Raw genomic sequence first — 24090 nt, 5'->3', positions numbered from 1 at the left:
AAAAGTAAGTTTATATCTGCAAATGAAGTTCTTTTTGGGAATGCTTCACATTACAGGAAAGAACTAATGAAAGGAATGCTCTAATGTCCACTTCATTGCCGAGCTGTTCAAGTTACAGAATTCCCAAAAAGAGGTTTAAAAAAAGCTTTTAACCCAATGTATTTTTTATTTTATTTTTTTACTGCAAAATGAGTATGTTCTGCCTGTTATCAGTAATATTATAAACAATGATATAAGGTTCAACTCCATTTTGTTAAACTTTGTTTAAAAACACACTGAGTACAGTATATAAGTCATTGATCCTTGCAACCTGTATATCCCTGCCATGTCATCAAGTTCCCTGTGATGATGGGGGATAATTAACTTATATTTAACTTTGCAGTTACATTTACAGCTCCCAGCTGTTAATAGAAGAGAACCCCTCTGTGTAGTTACTGATCACATGATCAGTATTATAAGCCAACCAAAGTTGTATAAAATGTTTAGCAATGTAACAACACCGTTCCTTTTGGATCATCTGGTGTAGCTGTGCATGGTAGCCAATCCGCTTCGAACTTTAGGTTGTTTAAATAAAGTGTCACTAAATTCCACATCATAAAAAAACTGCCAATAATTGGTGTATTACATGCTGTTCATACTCAGTCACTATGAGATTTGTTTTCTGTATTCAGAAAAAATCTGGTTGATCCTTCTGTCGTCTATCTTCCTCTTCTATCAAAGTCCTCAATTCAGCTAGGGATTTTGCAAAGCAGTGTTGGCAGCTCTGCACGTGCTCCGTTTTCAGTGAGTTTCTATACTGAGAATTTCCTCCCCGTCACATCCAAGTAGCCCATTTGACTATAGTCACACATGTGGGCGTATTCACAGTGGTAAATGACAGCCCACTCCCTCCCAACTCCTCCATGCCCACTAACTAGCATATTTCATGTAGATTGACAGAGGCTTCACCTCGCTCTTATTCTAAGACACAGGCTGAAGGAGCGTGACACGATCTGTGACTGGCAGAAATGCACCCACATCATGTTATTGTTAAAACATGATAAAATGTATGAATGTTAGACAACTACCCATCATCCAACTATTCCCTCACTGACTGTTCTCGCCTAAATCATCTTCCTTGTGCAGCCAGTAGATAGATGTTGATAGCCTAGATAGCAATAAAAATCTCTTAGCAACTGGAAGTACTTGCATGGTCTGACCATAAGTGATGCTTACATTTTGACATAATTCTGGAAATGTGTGGCCAGCTTTAGGCATGGGCAAGCAGATATCTCAAAAACAGGAGGCAAGAAGTAATTTTCTTTTCCTCAAACCCATTGTTGCCCTCTCTGACCTGCCGCTTTCTCATCTGAAACTAACGCAACAGGTACAAGTTGTGCATGCACGGCGTATTCCAAATATCCTTAGAGCCATAAAAAGAAGAAAAGTTGTAAGTAAAAAAGACTTTACTGCTAAAAGGCAGACAGTCTAAAAGCTCATCATAGATGGATTGGATTTCGGCTGAACCAGATAAATTATGATTCATCTTTGGCCATTCCCGTTGAAGAGGAGGACACGTTTATTGAACAAAATGGAAAGATTGCATAAACATCAGTTACCCACACAGGGGTTCTTCCACATCAACATGAATAGTCAGCTAAAAATGCTGAGCCACCTGGCTCCCTTTTCAGCAGCACTACTGCTCTTCCTACGCATCCCTCTGATTGTGTCGCCCAAATCTCTTGGCTCACTTAGCCTTTAGTCTCAGTGCCCCGTCTACTCCTGACCTCTGGATAAGGGTTCTCCTGACTCCTGGGATGAGATCTCCTGTCTTCTGGCTGCTGGATGGGGCACCTCTGACCCCTGGGTGAGACCTCATGTCTCCAATAGGAATACTGTCTCCAAAGTGGGAGCTCTGAGCTTTCCTCAGGCTTGAGTATATAATGACCCTGTATACCCGTGTCTTTACCCGAGACACTTTAGAACCTTCAAGCTCCAGTCCCCAACATGGGACTACAGAATCCAGAGAACCAGAAACACAGCTTTCTTCACTCAGAAATGTTAGTCTGGAACTTCGCATTAGGCTAATCCTATGTAATTTTCTACTACATTTACACTGTATGTAGTTTTACTTTTACTTTTTTACTATCTATTCGTTATAAGATTAGATATTTCTTGAAAAACTAAATTATACGATAAAAAATGTTTTAGATGCCTGTTCATCAGGGGTAGGGGAAATAAGAGAAAGTACTATATGTGAACACTACATTTCAGATGAACTTATACTGGACTTTTCTAGGCATTTACCATTAATAGTATAAGCTGGATATTTTTTAAAACAATTAAAAGGTCATGTTTTCTTAAAAAATAAATTTCAACATTTTTGGCAAGCTGCAGCTAGTTTTAAAAACAAGTTTATATCTTAAGACCAACTTAACAAGAAAACAAAAAAGCTTAAACATGAAAAAAATAAACTGCTTTTCTATATATACAATTTATTGACAAATCTATTTAGGGGCAAACGCACAACCACAATTCTAGTATAATATTATTACTATTGGACCTGGAACTTAGCCATGATGGACGAAACTTGTCAAATAAACTGAAGCAGTCATCCATCAGAATCTATTAACACCATCTCGGACTCAATGTTATAGGTCACTGGAGAGTGTTAAAAAAATTATACATAATAATTTCACATGAGCTAAGCTCCTTGAAGGTCCACAAATATAAGCCATTAATGTCAGTGGTTTTCTTTGAGTTTATTTTGCTTTTTCTATACTGCTCCATGTTTGTTTTCTTTAGTAAAAAATGTATGTGTAACAGATCAGAATTCTATTTTGGCTTAAATCCAGAAGTGTTTAATAAAAACTGCAAAACAGTATTTTTTTTTCCTTTCTAAGTAACATTTAGCGCTTAGTTTCTCCTGATATTTAACAATTTCTTTATTTTTAGAAATAAAGAAATCCAAACAAAATAGATTTACACTTCTTAAAGTGTAAGCAAACCCTAAAAATGAACTTCTCTTATGCGATACTCTTTGGCCTATTAAATATACCATTAAAATAGTTTTATTTTTTGTTTTTTTAGCTCCGATTATGTCAGAATATCAAAACTCTAATTATCCTTCCCAGTTGTTTTCTTGGGTTACAGAAAAATGTAGTCTCTATGATGTGGAATAAAGAATAATGCCGCGTACACCCGATCAGAATTTCCGATTGAAAAAGTCAGATGGACTAAGATTAAACACCAAGTATAATGTGAAATGCGTCAGTTCTGCCGGTGTGCTGTGACATGTAGTGCTGTTTTTCTATTTGGATTTTACAATAAAGTCAATTTTTATTTGGAGTGCGGCTGTCCAGAAGAATTCATTCTTTTGTTTCGCGTGTGTGGGCCCCATCGGACTTTTTTCCATCTGTGTTTAGAAATAGTACATCAGAAATTCAGATCGTCTGTGTGCAACTCAGACGAAGAAAAAACCCACATATGCTCAGAATCAAGTCGACGCATGCTCAGAAGCATTGAACTTTATTTTTCTCGGCTCGTCGCAGTGTTTTTTTACGTCACTGCGTTTTGGACGGTCGGAATTTAGTCTGACAGTGTGTATGCAAGACTGATGGAAGTCAGCTTCATCGGAATTGGGACGAAAAATTCCATTGGATTTTATACCATCGGAAATTCCGATTGTGTGTACACGGCATAAGGAGGTGGGTTTGAGATGACGTGGCTGTGGATCAATACCAAAAGTGCGAGTATGCCAAGTTGTGATGAGTGAATCGGTTTGTGTTTGATTCGAAAGCCCATTCTGCGAACATGGGAAGAATCTGCAACTTTAATGTCGACCACATTGAAGTCAAAGCAGGTTGAATCTTGATAATCAATTTTAAGGCTAATAGGCAAGGAATGTTCAAAGGGCATAAGGAGCTGTGAGCTACCATGGTGGTGGTGGGGGAAATGTACCAAAAGCAGGTAAAGAAAAAGAAAAATTTAGAGAGGAGCAAGGCTTGAAGTTGAATTCAGCAACGTTGTAAAAAGTGCTGGCACACTAAGAGTCAAGTACCATTAGGTGCATGTCACCTCCTGGACTTATCTTTATTTTTTATATCTGACGGGCTTATGGCACTCCCAGAGGCTACACTCAGGGCTGTGAGAGGAGAGAAGCACACAGAGCAGCTATACCCGCCTCTCCCCTCTACTGCCCATACACAGAAGCCTTTGTATTTCATGAATGAAGTCACATAATACAAAGGCTTCTGTAATTTGGCAGAAGGAGGGGACAGGTGGACATAGCAGTACCCTCAACTCTGCTCTTGAAGGAGCTGAGACCAGAGAGTCCAGTATTAGAGCTCTAGAAGTTATCTTCCTGGAGTAAAATAGACCTTTAAGATGTAAAATTAAAGGTGGCATGTTCCTCAGTGGACTTAACTTTTGGTATGCCTGCAGATTTTATAAAGTAGCTGAACTTCTGGACTTCAGCTTGAAGTACAACACTGGTGCCTTAAAACAACTGCATATGAAGTAGCACAGCTGTTGGATGTATTAAATCAAAGTGACATTTATAAGGGAAAAAATTGCTGCTGTATGACATTTCCCGGCCTCTGAAAAAAAAAAGAAAGAAAATAAAGCATGGGGGGGGGGGGCGGTTCCTTCCAAAAACAATTTCAGGTCCTTATCTAAGCATTCAGCCAGGCAAAGCACCTTGCCTCCATGTTGACAGGGATAAGAGCCTCTTCCCCTAGTCACTCCAACTTCTATCAGCATCAGAAAACGCTTAGATCTGACTAATACTTTTAGAGAGGATTTTCTCAGAAAGGTTTTCAGATCATCCCTATTCTCGTATGACCAGGATGCATGACTATTTAAAGTACAGTGTAACCTCAGATTGCGAGTAACGCAGTTAACGAGTGTTTCACAATACAAGCACTTTATTTTTAATAATCCTGACTCGGTTTGCGAGTGTTGTCTCGCAGGATTCAAGCCACAGTGGTGTGCAGTACCACGTTCAGTCTGAGGTAGGGGGGGGCGCTGGTGCCCCCGACCTCTGGCCACATGCAGTATTGCATGCCGCTGAAGTCAATGCAGAACAAATTATTTTCGTTTCCATTGACTTCTATGGGGAAACTCTCATGGAACGGATTATGCTCGTAATCCGAGGTTCCACTTTAGTTGTAAACCCTTACATATTCCAAGTGAAGTGACCAGTCTCAGGTGATGCACAGAGATTAAAAACAATTCATCCTATAAAAGTTGTACCTGCCTATCTGCAGCCTTCTCTACATACATTTTTTTTTAACGTTTGTGTGAGAGTTCAGAAAAGAGAGGGAATATACCCCCCCCTTCTTCCCACAGCACACAGGAACAGAGCTGGGGCTGTCAATCAGCTAGACCTCCCGTCACATTTTTTCTTGATGATAACAGAGGAACAAAGAAGCAGACAGAAACTACACTCAGTGCTAATAATTGAGACAAGTACACACTATAGAGGAAAATAGGCCATCATGAATGCTGCTGCCAGTCTCAGCCACCTTACCAACCGCTCAGTGTCTGCGAGCCCCCTCTGCCAATCCCTCCACTGGCTCCCGCTCACCCAAAAAAAAAATTCAAAGTACTAACAACAACTTACAAAGCCATCCAGCCCCCAGCTACATCACCAACCTGGTCTTGAAATAACAACCAAATTGCTCTCTTCGGTCCTCCCAAGACCTCCTTCTCTCTAGCTCTCTTGTCAGCTCCTCCCATGCTCACCTCTAGGATGTCTCCCAAGCTCCCATCCTTTGGAGCTCTCTACCTCAATCTGTCCGACTATGTCCTAATCTTTAGATGATCCATGAAAACCCTTCTCTTTAAAGAAGCCTATTACTAATATACAATTTTTTTTTTGTTTTGTTGTTTACACTGTGTTTTTACTTAATCCATCAGCCCATCTCCCACAGTTACTACCTTTTGCATCACTTGACCCTCTCTCTTAGATTGTAAGCTCTGACGAGCAGGGCCCTTTGATTTCTCTTGTACCAAATTGTATTGTAATGTCTGTTTTCATTTTGTAAAGAGCTGCGCAAAAATAATAATAGTAATAATAATAATAACATGCTTTGCTCATATTTCATGTCTGAGGTTTACAACCACCTTAATTGCCGGGGCAATAAAATCGAAATAGTTTATTTATTATCTAATCGTTGGATTTTCGATCGATTTTCCAGACATACCAAAACCCAAATTTTTTTCCGACGTGATTCCTCTCCAGCCTGCCTTCCATACACACGTTCAGTCAAAAAAACGCTCGACCAAAGCGCGGTGACGTCCAACACGTACAACGGCACTATAAAGGGGACGTTCCATTCAAATGGCGCCACCCTTTGGGCTGCTTTTGCTGATTCTCATGTTAGTAAAAGTTTGGTGAGAGACGATTTGCGATTTTCAGCCTTGTGCTTTTCAGTTCGTTACAGCGTGACGAATGTGCTATCTCCATTACGAACGCTAGTTTTACTGTCTCATACTTGATTCTGAGCATGCACGGGTTTTTCCCCTCGGTAAAGCATACACACGAGCGGTTTTCACGACAAGAAAAAGACTGACGGGAAACACGACGGGAAACAATAGAGCAGGTTCAAATTTTTTGGCAGGCAGTTTTCTCGTCGGGAAAACTGCTATGGAGCATACACACGACCGGTTTTCCCGACCAATCTAAAAAATTACAGTTTTCTTGTCCGGAAAACCAGTCGTGTGTACAAGGCATAAGGAATCCTAAAATTAACTTCTCAGTTTTTTGTTTGTCTAGAGATCGGAGTGGTGGGATTTCTTCCCCAGAATTCCTTGCCTTGCTATAGTTATCACAATGCCAAATAGTTGGTTTTACATATCCCTAATGGACTGTGTATAATGTAGACTAAATAGGCAAGGCAGCTGCAGGAGAAGTTTTTGCAATGCCTTTGATGGGGAAATAACTAATATGAGGACCAATAAATCACCTATGAGCAGAGTTACATTATAGTGTTGGCTAGGGTGCTTTGGGGTTACACAGAATTAATTTGCCAGCATTTAGCTTCCCCTGCACCCTGAGGCAAGTTATGCTGTATGATTTGGTTAATTAACTGAGATTCTAACCGATTGGATGGCAGCGCAATACAAAAACTTCATATTTAATAATGCAATTTTTTGACAGCCAGCTTATCAATACTGCAGTACATTGCTTGCCCCCACTCATACAATACCCCCATCCCTCTTTAACTTGTCATTAAGATATTTTAAAGAAAAAATTATGTTCAACCATTAGAGGCAATGTACCCAACAATGAGGACAAGGGCACAACAAACAATACATTTCAGTGATCTAAATGTGTGCATGCATTACATTTGGCATACAATACTATATTCATTGTTCATGCAGACCCACATGCCATATGAACTAGTGTTAGTCATCTTGAGACCTGGTGACACATTCTAGTGACTGTCGAGATGCCGTTTACACAAAGTTATTATTATTACTAAATGATAAAACAGTATACTGCTTTGTTTTCCCTATTAATTTCAAGTTTTCGGGTAGCTGCAACCATCCAGATGTCAGTGTTCACATATACAGTAGACTGATCATAACCATTTTAATGTTTGGGTCACCCAGGACAATTACAATGCATTTCTAATAATAGTTATTAAAGTACATCAATCACTCTTGTTGCAATACTAAAGCATTTACTGAGCCATTTTCTGAGATGCAACAATTTTGGAAATCTACTTACCCATCACTGACTTCCTTTATGATAGCAGATAAAGGCTTTTTCTGAAAAAAATAAATTAAAAAAATGAAAGCTGTCAGAGCACTTATATCTTACAAATAGAAAAATAGCACTCACATTGCCAACATCCGTAAATAATGTGGTAAAGAAAAAGCAAAAAATAGGGGTATGAACCCTAATCGGACTTTCAGCGGCACAGTAAACAATAGAGATGTATAAAAAATATATATAAAATGTTTAATATAAAAAGAAAACCACATATATAACATAGGATACAAGAATTAAAAACCATACATAGGAGTACATATAAATGATGAGAACCCGAATGTATCAACGTGTTTCGCCTTGAGAGCTTCTTCAGGACGCAAATTAAGGAAAACATTAGTTGTAGAGGCAAGAAAGGGATCTCACTCACAAATTTGTCTCTTGGTTAGCATGTGGCCAAACCAGACATCCAATAGAGGAGAAAACGAGCCACGCAAAGAAGGTGCAATGATGGGCGAAGCAAAAACAGGGAAACCAACCGTAATTTCCAGATAGCCGGTGTATATGACTACAAAAGTCACAAATGGAGAAAATGAATATAAGAAGAATGTCTTCCTTTTCAGCCGACAAGCCCAAATATAGGACGTCAAAATGATAATTCAAAATATCAATAGGCTGGGATCCATGGCTCAAGAGGGATGTACAATACAGATCCCCCAAGTAGTGACTATTATTTAGACTGGACAGGTTCAAGGTAATCTCCAAGGGAGAGCACAAAAAGAGGGCTCTACACTCCATTCTTCTTATATTCATTTTCTCCATGTGTGACTTTTGTAGTCAGATACACCGGCTATTTGGAAATTACAGTTGGTTTTCCTGTTTTTGCTTCGCCCAGCATTGCACCTTCTTTGCGTGGTCTTAGTTTCTCCTTTACTGGATTTCTGGTTTGGCCACATGCTAACCAAGAAACGAATTTGTAAGAGTGAGATCCCTTTCTCGCCTCAACTACGGTTTTCCTGAATTTGCGTCCTGAAGAAGCCCTGAAGGCAAATCACGTTGATGCATTCGGGTTCTCATCATTTATATGTACTCATATGTATGATTTTTAATTCTTGTATTGTCCTTGTATCCTATGTTATATATGTGGTTTTCTTTTTCTATTAAACATTTATATATTTTTTATACATCTCTATTGTTTACTGTGCCGCTGAAAGTCCGATTAGGGTTCATACCCCTATTTTTTGCTTTTTCTTTAGCACTTATATCTTCTCCCAAAACCAAATCATAAGCTTTATTAGCTGGGGCGAATCTCCCCATAAGAAATAATGGAAACTTACATGATTCATTCCACAGCCATTAGTTCATAGAAAAATGATTATGGCAATACAAAAATATTAAATAAACCTGCACTGTAAAATACAGTACAGTAAAAAGTGTACTGTAAAAATAAAACAAATTAACCAGCACTTTGCCTTAAAAAAAAGGATCACGATTTTTATGTAAAAAAAAATAAAAATAAATGTGGGTATCTTTTTTGTTATTGTTTTATTGTACGGCTTGACCACTGCTCAACACAGAGTTCAGGTCTCCGGTGGCCTGACACTCCCTACTCAATTCTCCGATCAACAAGAAGCGTAAGCACTGTTGATAAGAACACTGTGCGGGGGTGTATCGGACCACTGGAGACCTGAACTGCTGCACTCCGTGTTGAGCAGTGGTCTGGTTGGAGAATTTATCAAAGCTGGAGCGAGATAATCTGGAGCAGCTGTACAAGGCAACCAATCGGCTTCTATCTTCAGCTTGTTCAGTTAAGCCTTTAAAATGAAACATAGAAACTGACTGGTTGTCGTGCACAACTGTTACAGATTCTAGTTGCTCCAGTTTTGAGACATTTTTATTGGCATTTCCAGTATGCCACTAGCACAGGGTATTTTAACTCTAAGCTGCAGTACAATAGTACAGTAAAACCAAAAAATAAAGGAACAAAATGCACACATTGATCACTGCTTTTGCAGCTTGACTGCAATAAATGGATAAAAAAATAAAGCCTCATTTGGCAAAAAGTCAAAGCTCTGTTAACAGTCTTGTTGGAAATGGGCAATAGAAGAGCTAAATTACTTTTCTTTATTGCAAAACATGCTGATGCAGGTTTCCTTGAGTGGTGCTTAGTGATCAAAAGTCAATGGGCCAGATTCACGTAGGTCGGCGCATCTTTGAGGCGGCGTAGCGTATCCTATTTACGCTACGCCGCCTTAAGTCAGAGAGGCAAGTGCTGTATTCTCAAAGCACTTGCCTCCTAAATTACGGCGGCGTAGCGAAAATGGGGCCGGCGTAAGCATGCGTAATTCAAATGAGGAGGGGGGCGTGTTTTATTTAAATGAATGGTGACCCGACGTGATTGACGTTTTTTACGAACGGCGCATGCGCCGTCCGTGTACATATCCCAGTGTGCATTGCGGCAAAGTACGCCGCAAGGACGTATTGGTTTCGACATGAACGTAAATTACGTCCAGCCCCATTCACGGACGACTTACGCAAACGACGTAAAATTTCGACGCAGGAACGACGGCCATACTTAACATTGGCTACGCCAGCCCTCAAAATTTCCACTCGCCTACTAGCATTTGGTGAGTGGATTTAAGCTGGGGGCGAGTGATGACAGGGCTGCATGACCAATCTCCCTCCAATCTGTGCCTACACTTAGAGTCCCGATGAGATTGGCGGCCGAGGAGGAAAGGTGCATGCTCGGGAAAAGTAGTCTGTTGAGCCTCGCACAGGCAGAGCAGTACACAGGTGCTCTCCTTACAATTCTCATTAAGCCATGGGACCTAACAGTATGACCTCTCTGAGCCTGCCCCCCTCCCCCGGGCCCCAACCAATGTAGCTGGAGAGCAGAAAGTAATGAGTGAGGTGGAGGATTGCAAAAATTACCACTCCGGTGCAGCGCTCACTGAAAGTTGCCCTGACATGAGAGCGGCAGCCTTCTAGTTTGTGCAGTTTTCTTCTCCTTGTGCTCTATGTAAGTGTCCAACAGTTTAGCCTGAGCACTGTGAACAGACTGGTCTCAATGGCTGTGCAGTTGTGTGGATCTCAGTGCTGGATTGTACTCCCTCCTGCTGTGCTGCAGCTCCTCTCCGCCAGCCTGAATAAAAGGGGGAAGTGGGGACATGCAAGCGTGGAGCCGCACACACAGGCTCCTGATGATGAGGAGGAGAGAGAGAGAGAGAGAGAGAGAATGAGAATGGATGGGAGTTGCAGAGGAGACAGCAAGAGAATGGGGAAGATACCCAGTTCTAGTGCCCTGTCCCTCTGGTCTGCCCCCAGTGCCCTGTCCCTCTGGTCTGCCCCCAGTGCCCTGTCCCTCTGGTCTGCCCCCAGTGCCCTGTCCCTCTGGTCTGCCCCCAGTGCCCTGTCCCTCTGGTCTGCCCCCAGTGCCCTGTCCCATTTTGTTAAAGTTGTTGGTAATATTTAATTTTGTAACTTGATTCTGCATAAAACATTGTCATTCCATGAGATAATCTATGAGGGCGTGTTTACGGGTGCAATTAGGCGCAGGGCAGTGTATGAATTAGGTGGGGCAACTGGTGGCGAGTAACTCTTGAGGCCTGGCTAGTAGCTCAGGACTTGAAATTTTGAGCCCTGGGCTACGCCACCTAGGGGGCAGCTTTATCTTTACGCCGGCGTACCTCTTACGGGAACGGCGTATCTTTACTGCGACGGGCAAGCGTACTTTCGTGAATCGGCGTATCTACTCATTTGCATATTCTACAACTGAACTCAATGGAAGCGCCACCTAGCGGCCAGCGGAAATATTGCACCCTAAGATACGACGGCGCAGGCCGTCGTATCTTCGGTAGGTTTAAGTGTATCTCAGTTTGAGCATACACTTAAACATACGACGGGCTTAGATTCCGAGTTACGTCGGTGTATCTACTGATACGCCGGCGTAACTCTTTGTGAATCTGGCCCAATAGGTTTATGCTTACAATTAAGTATACAGTAGGTCTGATTATCGAGACAGGTTATATTACAGCCTAATTTGCTTTAAAGTTTACATATGGGTCCAATGGAGTGAATGAGAGAAATCATCCCAGTGGAGACAGACATCAAAAAAAAAATAGCACCAATAATAACCTTTTAGGAATTTGTAGGTAACTTAAGTAGAACTTTTATTTCTTTGTACATTTTAGGGAAGTGCGTGTGTGTCCCCAAAACACAGACCGTGCGAGTTCCGGGGTACACACCAACACCGATAGCTGCAGGCATGTCAAATTGGGAGCAGTGGCAGAGTCCATGCAGCTGTTACATCCCAATAGACATTTATGCGGCGGACTGCCGGCAAGCAGATGTTCAAACACCTATTTGTACTGTGCATGAACGCACAAGATCAATAATAATGGTAAAAAAATAGAGATGAGCAAATTGTTTGATCAAGATCATGATTCAACCTAGATTGGGTTGATGAACGGCTAGCAAACTAGCTGTAATATATCTTACGGATGTTCGCAGCAATAGAGATACCAGTAATTAAAGAGACATAATTAAAGGAAAGTCTCAGATGGAAGCTTCCTATGAACCAGTCTAGCTTCAGGACAGTAAAGGTAAATTTACTTAGCTTTACTGCTACTCCTCCAGAACTAGTATACATCAGTATATATCAGACAAGGTACTCTTAAAAATTTAAAAAAAATCTGGAGTCAGTGGTGGGAAAAAAGTAATATCCAAATATAATGAATAGCTGGGAAGAGATGTAGTGAAGATTTACGGAAACAACGTTTTTTTTTATTTTTTGCAAATTCTTTTTATTGAATTTAAGAATGAGGTAAGGTTTACAAGAACAAAGCCTATCGGGCATACCCAGGCTTGAGAAGCAAAGAAAAAACAAAAAACCAAGCCCTTCCATATTGTTCATAGTGTGCCCACTACCCTCCACCCCGACTGGGACCTGTGCAGTTCAAAGTGAAATAATTCTGTTAGTCACACCCCTTAATCTGTGTCTCCTCTTCCACCAATGTGCTCTCAGAGTCCACCCACCTAAACCATACGTGTCTAAACTTTTTGGTGGCCCCCCTAGCTTCGTAGGTCATCCTATACAGCATCACATCCGCATTTATTACTTTTATCCACATCCCCAACGTCAACTGCTCGTCATGAATCCATCGTCTAGCAATGAGTTTCCTCACTCCAAAAAACATAATCCTAAGAAACAATTTAGTGTGTGCATTCATCTCCTCCTGGTCAAAAACCCCCAGGAGGCAACGTAAGGGAGAGCAAATATTAGGCAGGTCAAACTTATCCGATATAAATTCAGTTACCTGCGACCATAATGGTCTCACCTTCTGGCATTCCCACACCATATGTAGGAAAGTGCCTTCCGCCCCCATACATTTATGACAGAGGGCAGATTCCCTCCTGTGCATTCGGTAAAGCCTAGCGGGTGTATAATACTGCTGGTGAAGATAGCGAAATTGGATCATTTTGTCCGTAGAAGAGATAACAGACACCAGATACGTGTCCAGTACCTCCTGCCACAGCTCTTCTGACAACTCCGGGACAAGACTCTCCCACCGAGCCCTGGCCCTAGAAGCGGATCCCATCGCCCCCGGACCAACGGAAACAAAGGTTAAGTGGGGACGATAGAGGAATGAAAGTGGATGGATGTGAATGTTGGATAAAAGTGTTTGACAGGGGAGGGAAGCATAGCTGGAGGGAAGACAAGGGAACGATTGATGGAAGGAATAGTCCAACTATAAGGAATGGGGAACTACATTGGTTTTAATGATATATTACGATTATTGTTTCTGTATGTTCCAGAGGAGGGTGGGAAGGGGTATGTGAATGTATAGATGTATATTGGAAAATGGATTAATAAAGATATAAATAATATAAAAAAAGAAGCCTCCGTTAGAGGCGTCTTACCACGATCGGTGATGTGGTGTGTCAGATTGACACGCCGCACTCGCGATCGCCGCGCTGCTCGTCCCCACGGGCGCGCGCCGGCATGTTATCCTGCTGGACGTCATATGACTCCCAGTCAGGAAAACAGAACCACTTCCCGGACCTCATTCTGCATATGGCGGGCAGGAAGTGGTTAAAGGAATTTCTTGGGGACCCCAGTTCACCAGAACGTGAGTCCCCATTGGAAGATTTCCCTGCTATTACTTTTCTGGGGACAACCCAAAATTTGGGATTTTCTTTTACTTTCAATGATAATGGTAAACAGGACAAATAGAGTGGGTAAATCTCCTTAACAGGGGCACAGACAGCAATACAATCTGACAGGGGTTCTAATCTCTCTCCACTCTATCAAAAAAACTAAAACAAAGTTTGCCCTTAGGTATACTTTAACTTTCTGACAGACTCCCTTCAACAGTGGTAGAAAGCACATCAGTCATATTCAATATGCTATGTACAAAAAGTATTTTTTTTTTTTGCCATAGATAATTCTTACTCAGACTTGCATTGATCTATACAATAGTAATAAAGTAAGGAAGACATACATACTTGGTCAATTTCCATTAACTTTGGGTACGCTCCAGGCCATTGAATGGCCACCTTGACTATATCCGAAGGAGGCGGCATCCTTCTTTAGGATAACAGTACCTCCTCACTATTCAGAAATCGCAGACCATCCAAACCTAGGAAAAAGAACACAGGAGGACATTTTACTAAAGCAAAAATTACACATTTTTAAACAAACAAAAAAAGGAAATAAAGCTAGCAACAGTCAACAAAGTGAAGATGTACAGTAAGCAATCTTGAAGGCCATAGCCTTTCCATTAAACCCAAGTACATTGAAAAATGAAAGTTCTGGATATACAAGTACACTCCACTCAACTTCTACAGAGAAGTACTCAGTGCTGGAGTGTCTAATCATTACCAAGCACTGTCATATGGGGGCATGCCTAGATAGAAAAAATAATCGACTTTGGAAAGTTTGTATTTGTATAGTACATTCAGAAGGTAGGTTGTCGAGGTAGGATATTACAATATTATTGTTACTTTGCTGGATTATACAGGTCTACATACAGTATCAGTAAAAAAGATTTAATGCTACTGATGTTTGTTGAAGTAGTATTATTATTACCGCCCCCCCCCCCATTCATTCCTCAATTTGTTTTGATGGCTATTGACATAAGAACATAGAGTGAAGGGACAGGAGTCGTCACTGGGATAGGAGATAAAAGGTAAATATTCCAATGTTCCAGTGAAAAATGTCCCAAAGGGGGGATTTACTCTTAATTTTATAAGATTTCAATTCACTTCCTTCATACCTGGATTGGGGTGTATGGATAAATCTTCCTAACAAATGTTGAAGAGAGACAACTTTCTCATAATATAAAGATATTACATGTTTTCTGCATTGTATATGTATCAGTAAAAATTCTAAAAGAAGTATCAAAAAGTTCTAGTATCCTGCTGTTATACATCATAATTCAACCAGAATGCGAACTACATTTTTAAGACAAAATTGAAATAAAGTAAATCGATTTTTGTAAGACTAAAGTATCTATTAACATAACTATCAATACATATAAACAGTCCTCAGTAGTTCTGAAATGCTTTCCTGTAAGTTTTGCTGGCCAAGATAGGACATGGTTGTTGGTCTCTTGTTGACTGAGGTGGAGAGGTAGGTGGATGATGTCTGAATCGTCACCTCAGCCAGAGGAAGCTTTGTAGTCATTCATAAAATACAAAACTTCCTGGAAATGGCTCAGCCCAACTTGATTTTGTTCCAGTATTGTGAAGTCCCCGTACTGTTGCCGAAACAGAGCACTGTATACTGTATGTAGCTGATGCCGACATCGGGCGCATTTTTTAGCCATGGACATATTTTGTTTGGGCCACATTGGCCCAAGCAAACTAATGGAACACAAACCCAGGAGTTGGGCTTTAGAGGGATAATAAAGTTTGGTTTTCTTTGTTTAAAAAAAAAAACATGTCATACTTACCTGCTCTGGGTAGTGGTTATGCACAGAGCAGCCCAGTTCCCCCAGTTCTTGGGTTCCTCTTCAGCTCTCGTGGCCCCTCCCTCCTATTAAGTGCCTCACACAGCATGCAGCTTGCTATGGGGGCACCCAAGCCGAGCTGCAGCTTTGTGTGTCCATTCAAACATGGACCCACAGCCCAACCCTATTCCCTCTCTCTCCTCATTGGTCACAGATTTTGAGTGACAGCAATGGGAGACAATGGTGGTTTTCTGCTGCCTCAGCTAATGAGGGGAGTCCCAGCCAGCTGAGTCTCTTGTGAAACATTGTTGGATCTAGATGGACCCCAGGTAAGTATTGGGGGGCTTCTGCACACAGAAGGCTTTTAATCCTAATGCATAGAATGCATTAAGATAAAAAAAACCTTCTGCTTTTACAACCACTTTAAGTATCAACCATATGCATAAGACCTAGATTCTTTGAAAATAATAAAACAAACATAACAGACAACTAAATGGAATGTTTGCTGAATATAGTCATTTTACCACAAAGCACTGCACACTCGCCATATAAGTTTATTTGTTGGCTTGAGTTAACCACAAAGCAGTACAGTGGCAGCTTAACAAGTTCTTTCTCCTTGCCAAGTGTTCTATATAGTTCTCCTGAATTTTTGTGGTTTATTAACAAATTTGAAGGAGCTAAACAAAAATCTGCACCAAACAAAACACCGGAGCTACTAAAAGTCAAAGTTGACTTCATGGGCTTGATATATTAAATGACAGCATATGTTTGCCTATATGATATTAGGAAGTGCTGGCTGGAAATAATAAAAACAAATATGGTTTCAATTCTAGTTTTCAGCTGTAAATTATAGTGTTGCCTTCCTGTGATGTGTCTCTTATTTAGGAATGAACTGTAAAGTGGAGATAGTACAAAAAAAGCTCCTCCTAAAGTTACAACTCTAACCAAAAAATAGAGGTCGGTAAATCCCTAAGCCCCTCATGTAGTAAGTCTACCTTTGGTGATATTAGCCCATTGCACCCCTGACATAATCAGCTGGGCAAACAGGGAAATGCCTAGTACACACGACCGGTTTTCCTGGCAGGAAAACTGCCAGGACAGCTTTTGGCCGGGAAAACTGGCTGTGTATATGCTCCATGGCAGTTTTCCCCACATGAAAACCGCCAGGAATCCTGGCAGGAAAAATGAGAGCATGTCTTCTATTTTCCTGCCGGGATTCCCGGCAGAATTTCTCTCGGCAGTTTCCCTATGGGGAAAGCCTGCAGTGGAGCATACACACGACTGGGATTCCCGGCCAAAGCTCTCATGGCAGTTTTCCTGCCAGAAAAACAGTCCGTGTGTAGGGGGGGGGGGAGAAAGCTGCCGAGTAGGTCCTTGGCTTTCCCCTCAGTTTTTCCGGCGGTAAAAAGTCCATCGGGTAAACCAATCGTGTGTACGAGGCATAGGGGTCTAGTCCCATTACAGGTTTGCTTTCCAGGATCCTGGGAGTTTTTCTTCATTTGTTGCACAGTGTGTGCAACACGCTAAACACAGCATACTGTTGTCACTTTCTTACAGGGTATATATAGCTAAACAGTTTTGGACAGTTTTGGAGTAGTGAATATTTCAAATGGAACAAAACCCATGATTTAACAGTTTCAAAAAACAGTTACATTGCTGGCATGTCAGGAATGCCAACTGTTACATTAAATTGTGCTTTCAAAAAAAAAATGCCAAATCAAGTCATAACTGATCATGTTTTCAACACCATATATGTTGCAGATCAAACAGAGGCTAAGATGGCAGCCTCCTTGGCTGAAAAGGATAGGAGGGTATAGTTCCGCTTTAAAACCCCAGTTGGATTGTATTTTGCGGTCTTAATTTCTTTGTGGAGATTTCTCTTTACTACCCGTCCTAAAGAATACAGGCAGTCAAAAAAAATTCAGAAAGATGCATCCTACTCCTCCAGCTATGACCAGAACATGTGTCCAATTTGGAAGTTTTAAGCTGGCCATACACATATACTGTAGATTGTTTACAGGCTGAAAACATTTTAAGTCTCCCCCATCTATGCTACACAGCAATGGCCAGCTGTCAAAATACTCAAATAGGTCCTGCATCTGATTGGATGCAGGTACTCTTCATCCGAGACGGGGTTCACAGCATATCCCACTGAGCAAATTTAAGATGCTGCATCAGTTTGCTCCACGAGTTCAAATCAGGAAGGCACCCTATGAAGCTTGACAGTAGCCAAGTGGTTAGAACTTTTGCCTAGCGGCACTAGGGTCAGGTCCATCTTAAATGTTAATTGGACCTTGGGCAAATATTTTCTTGGGCCCCCCACACGCAGACTTAAAGCTTAGACTAACCTTAGAGTTTAGAAACACTTTAAGGACCCATATTACACCAGTGTGTTTGAGAATACATATGCTTTTCATCGTTTTAAACACACTGCAGGTAAATTTAACCCAACATGATTTTAATGGTATATACTGTATTTTCCTCTTTTTTTCCTAATTTCTTCCCTGCAAATACATGTGAAATAATGGATGTGACTTAAATTGCATTAATTAAGAGGCATATATATGTATTTGCATTTCAAATGCATTATAATTGACTATAACATAATCTGGCTGTACAACAGACTGATGTTCCCACTATCCTGAATTAGGGATACAAGTGATATATGAATAACTTCTGTTCTGGTAAGGGGTGATTCTCACAGCAAGTTTATTGGAGTACCATTTGGTTTCTTTTGGTCCACTTCAACATAACCTTTTACAGGTATACTCCACTTTTAAGAACACAATGAGACCAGAGCATGTATGTAAAAAGAAAAGGCACTTAAAGGGAAACAATACTTTTTTTCCCTTCTTAGTGCATGTACTGAATTGCAATAGTCCTTTACAGGCATAACTGATAACCTAGGCAAGCTGACCGACCCCATAATCTGATATGTTGTAATCCTGTGTCTCCTCTTGGTGTGTCTCCTCTTGGTGCTCCCCAAGTTTGGTGTCCCTTATGGGGACGGGAGCAGTGCCATGTCAAGCTGACCAAGATTTACTATAGATGCCAATGTGTCCCTACTCACGAGTGCACGTAAAGTGAGGGAACGTAAAGCAGGGCATGCCTGTATAAATTGTTACCAAATTTTTTTTTCTATTGACTAACAACAGCCAGTACAAAGAAAAATGTAAATCCGGAAAACTGGAAAATGAGGCACTACGAATGTGGTCAAAACCTCATGGACATTATTCTTCTGAAGGTACGTTCTGTTTTTAAACAGGGTTTAGCAGCTGCTATATCTAATGATTGATGTAAAGAAGAAAAGAGAAGAAGCAGCAATACAATTTTCTTGTAACAACCTCAAAGCACAGATTCTGTTAGATGGGGTAACAAGGAATTGCAAGGATTACTTTAAACAACTATATTCAAGTGGATACTTCCTCATTTGGTTCAACTTTTAGAAAGGCAAGGGAAACTGAAGCACCTCTAACCAAAAGATCAAGACACGGTTTACATATTTGAAATGGGTCTGTATAAGAGCAGTGATGCATAAGATTTAAAAAAGGGGACTTCAGAGCAGGAAATAGAAGGGAGTGTGGTTTATGTAATGCTCAAAAACAATTAACAATTGTTCCTGATGTCATTGTTGCTTTATGCAGAACACGGCCTCACAGCAGATAGATATAATACTTCTGCTGTATTCAAGAGAATAACACAGTTCCAAGCACTTGCTGACATCCAATTACACTTTACTGAAATTAAGATCCAGATGCTGCTATGTAGCACATGGAAACAGCATGTAGAGGTTACATGGTGCTCTATGGCAGCGACTGTATATTGTAAAAGTGTCCGGTCGGATTGAAAGGACCCAAAAGACACAACTGTCTCTTGCTCTGGCCAAAATCAGCCAGTCATCTCATTTCTATGTCTACTCTTACACGGTACCTTTTTAAGCAAGTCCAGATTACAGTGCTAAACATTTACTCACTGTGGGCCAGATTCTCAAAAGAGATACGACGGCGTATCTCCAGATACACCGTCGTATCTCTGAGTCTGGTTCTTAGAATCAGTTACGCATAGATTTCTATTAGATCTGACCGGCGTAAGTCTGTTACGCCATCGGATCTTAACTGCATATTTACGCTGGCCGCTAGGGGCGTGTACACTGATTTACGCCTAGAAATATGTAAATCAGCTAGATACGCGAATTCACGAACGTACGCTTGGCCGCCGCAGTACAGATACGCCGTTTACATTAGGCTTTTTCCGGCGTAAAGTTACCCCTGCTATATGGTGGCCTACATGCGGCGTACCAATGTTAAGTATGGACGTCGTTCCCGCGTCAAATTTTTTATATTTTACGTCGTTTGCGTAAGTCGTCCGTGAATGGGGCTGGACGTCACTTACGTTCACGTCGAAACCAATACGTCCTTGCGGCGTACTTTGGAGCAATGCACACTGGGATATTCCATGGACAGCGCATGCGCCGTTCGTGAAAAATGTCAATCACGTCGAGTCACAAGTTATTTACATAAAACACGCCCCCCTGTTCCAAATTTGAATTAAGCGGGCTTACACCGGCCGATTTACGCTACGCTGCCGCAACTTACGGAGCAAGTGCTTTGAGAATACAGCACTTGCCCGTCTAAGTTGCGGAGGCGTAACGTAAATCGGATACGTTACGCCCGCGCAAAGATACTCCGAACTACGAGAATCTGGCCCTGTGTATCTAATATAACTGAAGGTCTTTGTCAAGACATTTTTAAAAGACAGGAATAAACAAATTACCTCTCCTTGCAAAAGAGAATGAAATGAAAGATAATACCACATCAGAACAGCAAAAATGGTTATATATTTATTTATATGTTTATTTATATATATATCAGTACCGGTTCAACCTATGCATACTTTACAACATTAAGATTTACAAAAGTATAAAATTATAAAATGATGGGGAAATTATAAATTATAAAAATTATGGGGAAAAAAATGCTGTAGAAAAAGAATCAGAAAATGTTTTCTTAAAGTGTCCGCAGATGTCTTCTAGGATGACGGGAGAAATAGAAATTTACAATTATGCCTTGTACACATGACCGCTTTTCTCTGCAGGAAAAAAAACAAAAGTTTTTTCAAGGCAGGATTCCTCTCAAGCCTGCCTTGCATACACACGTTCAGGCCAAATACCGCCCGTCCAAAGCGCGGTGACGTACACCACATCCGACGGGACTATAAAGGGGAAGTTCCATTCAAACGGTGCCACACTTTGGGATGCTTATGCTGATCCTTGTGTTAGTAAAAGTTTGGTGAGAGACGATTCGCGCTTTTCAGTTTTCGTGCTTTTCGGTTCGTTACAGTGTGACGAATGTGCTATCTCCATTCCGAACGCTAGTATTACCAGAATGAGCGGTCCCGTCTCATACTTGATTCTGAGCATGTGTGTTTTTTTCCCCTCGGGAAAGTATACACGACCGGTTTTCCCACCGGGAAAAAGTCCGTCGGGAAAAAAGAAAACATGTTCTCTTTTTTTCCCCCGCAGTTTTCTCGTCAGGAAAACTGCGATGGAGCATACGCATGGACGGTTTTCCCGGCCAAAAGCTGCCATGGCAGTTTTCCCAATGGGAAACCAGTCATGTGTACGAGGCATTAGAATGGAAACCATGTGTCTAAAAATGTTTGGACTATATTCAGCCATCAGCACAGGGGGAAAACCCTTGGGCCAGGACTCTTGTAGGGTCTCAGAAAGGGTTTTGCCATATTAGTACGAGCAATGCCAACAAAGACAATGATTGTGCTTACAAAAAAAAATTGCATACCAGTAACACAAAAGACTAATACCAAATACAAACAAAGAAAAAAAGCAAGCTCTCCAAATGAACTTTGAAGGTGACTTTATACTGAAGTCCCATAGCAGACCCTTTTTTTTAGAGCTCACAGATAGAGATGCCAATAATTCAACGGTACAAAGAACTTGTTTTTCAAGGTAACAGAGTAGCCAATATTTTAAGGGTACGCAGATCTCTTTTTTCAACGTGACAGATAGAGATGTAAATGTTTTTAAGGGTAGAGGGATCTTCTTTTTCAAGGTGACAGACTGATTTGAAATGTTAGTGTATCTATAGGACTTCGGTAAAGAGTCATGTTGGAAGTTTAGTTGGAGTGTTGGCTTTTTTTTCGACGTTTGGATTTGCATGGTGTCAACGTTAAGGCAAGCTCCCACCCCTATAGATGGTTCACATGATGTTTGTGAAGTGAGGTTTTATGTAGTATTAATACTGAAACAAAGGGGAGTACTGAAACAAAGTTTTCTTAGTACTGTATATAAAACAAACAGGATTGTATTCAAAGTTTCGGTGGATCCCAGGTAATATAGGATTATCAAACATCTTCTAAATGCAACCAGAACACTGTTGTAGAAGGATAATGCCGCTCACATAAATTTTAGCAAAAACACTGCACAGAGCATCCTTTGTATGTGTTACGATTACTCAACTGTTACAATATTCAGAAAGTGACTCAGACAAGAAATGTTCAAGTACTGACATAAGAAAGCATAAAGGAAAATGTGATGTGTTTTCCAGCATTTTCTAGAAGCTCTCAAAGATGACGTCTATGCAGTACAGAAGAGTCAAGGACCATACAAAGGTAGAAAGTATTTTTTGTTTGGAGGTACTTTCAAAACTTTACCCCAAGCCGTTCATCAACATGCTTATTGGCAGGCTTATTAGCCTGCCAATAAGGTAAATTATTAGAGGTAATTTGTGGTAATCCATAGTAATCAATCATAAATTATCTTTTATTGTTGGCTAGCATGACTTAAATTTTGTTTGCATGGATTAAACATACAATGGATAGAACAAGTCTATACACACGCACACACACACACCTGTTAAAATGTCAGGTTTCTGTGATATATATAAAAAAAAAAATGAGACAAATATAAAATCATTTCAGAACTTTTTCCACCTTTAATGTGACCTATAAATTGTACAACTCAATCTTAAAACAAACTAAAAAAAACTTTGGGGGGGGGGGGGTTTGCATATCCTCTTAGGCCTGATTCACACCTGTGCAAGTTGCAGTTTGCATATTGCAGGTGCATTTTGCATGTTTCAATACACACTTTTGATCTATTGAATTTTATGGAATGAAAAACCAGAAAAAAGTCCCTGTCCCTTTCCATACGCTGTTAAACACATGCAAATGCTGTTAAACTCACCCAATTGAGCATAAATGCTAGGCATGTTTATTTATTTAATTGACCAGAATTTTATTTTGTTTATTTATTCATAAGTCACGTGGTGTGACGTAACGTGTAAGGGTCCGATGTACTGTTGAAAACAGAAGTGACGCTAGAAGCGTCAACAACGGTTTGCATTTCTGCCTGCATATTCTTGTTTTTATGTAAAATCATATTTTACCATTTGATAAATCCACATTTTAAAACGTTTTACACTATGGGAGGCCTTCTATTTTTGTTTCCATCCATATATTGAGAGGCTTATCCAGGGAAGAAATCCTGGATATCTACATAACCACCGGAGACATCTTATAGCATCACCAGCAGTAGACGCTTTTTGTTTCCATCCATATATTGAGAGGCTTATCTACGGAAGAAATCCTGGATATCTACATAACCACCGGAGACATCTTATAGCATCACCAGCAGTAGACGCACGTGCGGAGATGGTCAGCAGCCGATACCCCAGATTCCTAGGAGATTTACAAGGCTCAACTTTATCTGGAGTGAGGTAAGCGCTCTGTGAGCATTAAGCATTACGGAAACCACCCATAGAAGATTTGCTTAACACATTTTGACGCACAAAGATTTATTTCCACTTCACTGTGATTTGGAAGGACTATACTCACCATTTCATTACCCTTTGGGAATTGATCTTATTTTGGACTATTGCATTAATTTTTATGATTTAAGTTAGTTATTTAAATTTATTTAGCTAGTGGCCCATCATTGGTATTAGTTGGAGGAATAGTGCCCCATGGTTGGTGTCAGTGGGAGGAATTGTTTCCCAATTGTTGGTTTCAGTGGAAGAAATGGAGCCTCATTGTTGGTGTCAGTGAAAGGAATATTGCCTCACATCAGTGGTAAGAACAGTTCCCCAAGGGTCAAATAAAGGCACACAAAGGACCGAGGTTTGGAGACCATTGGTCTAGGGCAGTGGTCTCCAAACTGCGGCCCTTTGCTTGCCTTTATCCGGCACCAAGGGGCACTATTCCTTCTACTTATACAACACACTATACTGCCATCTGAGACCAAGGTTTGGGGCACCATTTATACCACTGACACCAAAAATGGGGCATTGTTCTTCTTTATGATACCAACAACGGGGCACCATCATCAAGTATCAAATGTGGCGATGTTTACTTTCACTGATACTAGAAGAAATTCTGCTTCTGCTGGCCCCACTTCAGCCCTCCAAAAGTTTAAAAGACAATAAACCGGCC

The 24090-nt window shown here is 40.7% G+C and overlaps 1 protein-coding gene across 2 annotated transcripts in view; it reads right to left on the bottom strand.

Annotated features, from left to right (window-relative positions):
• ELMO1 (engulfment and cell motility 1) overlaps positions 1-24090 on the bottom strand; it is a 559417-nt gene that overhangs the window by 437487 nt on the left and 97840 nt on the right. For both annotated transcript variants that reach the window (XM_040353213.1, XM_040353215.1), the window contains exons 2-3: positions 14201-14334; positions 7715-7755 (exon numbers count right to left, since the gene is read on the bottom strand). In XM_040353213.1, coding sequence (XP_040209147.1) covers positions 7715-7755; positions 14201-14278 — 119 coding nt within the window. In that variant the 5' untranslated portion in view covers positions 14279-14334. The remainder of the gene's footprint in view (positions 1-7714; positions 7756-14200; positions 14335-24090) is intronic.

The sequence above is a fragment of the Rana temporaria genome, chromosome 5 (assembly GCF_905171775.1).
Source record: "Rana temporaria chromosome 5, aRanTem1.1, whole genome shotgun sequence".
In the NCBI taxonomy this organism is placed as follows: Eukaryota; Metazoa; Chordata; class Amphibia; order Anura; family Ranidae; genus Rana; species Rana temporaria.
The sequence above is the reverse complement of the archived record's forward strand: the minus strand, read 5'-3'. Positions and strand labels throughout refer to the sequence as shown.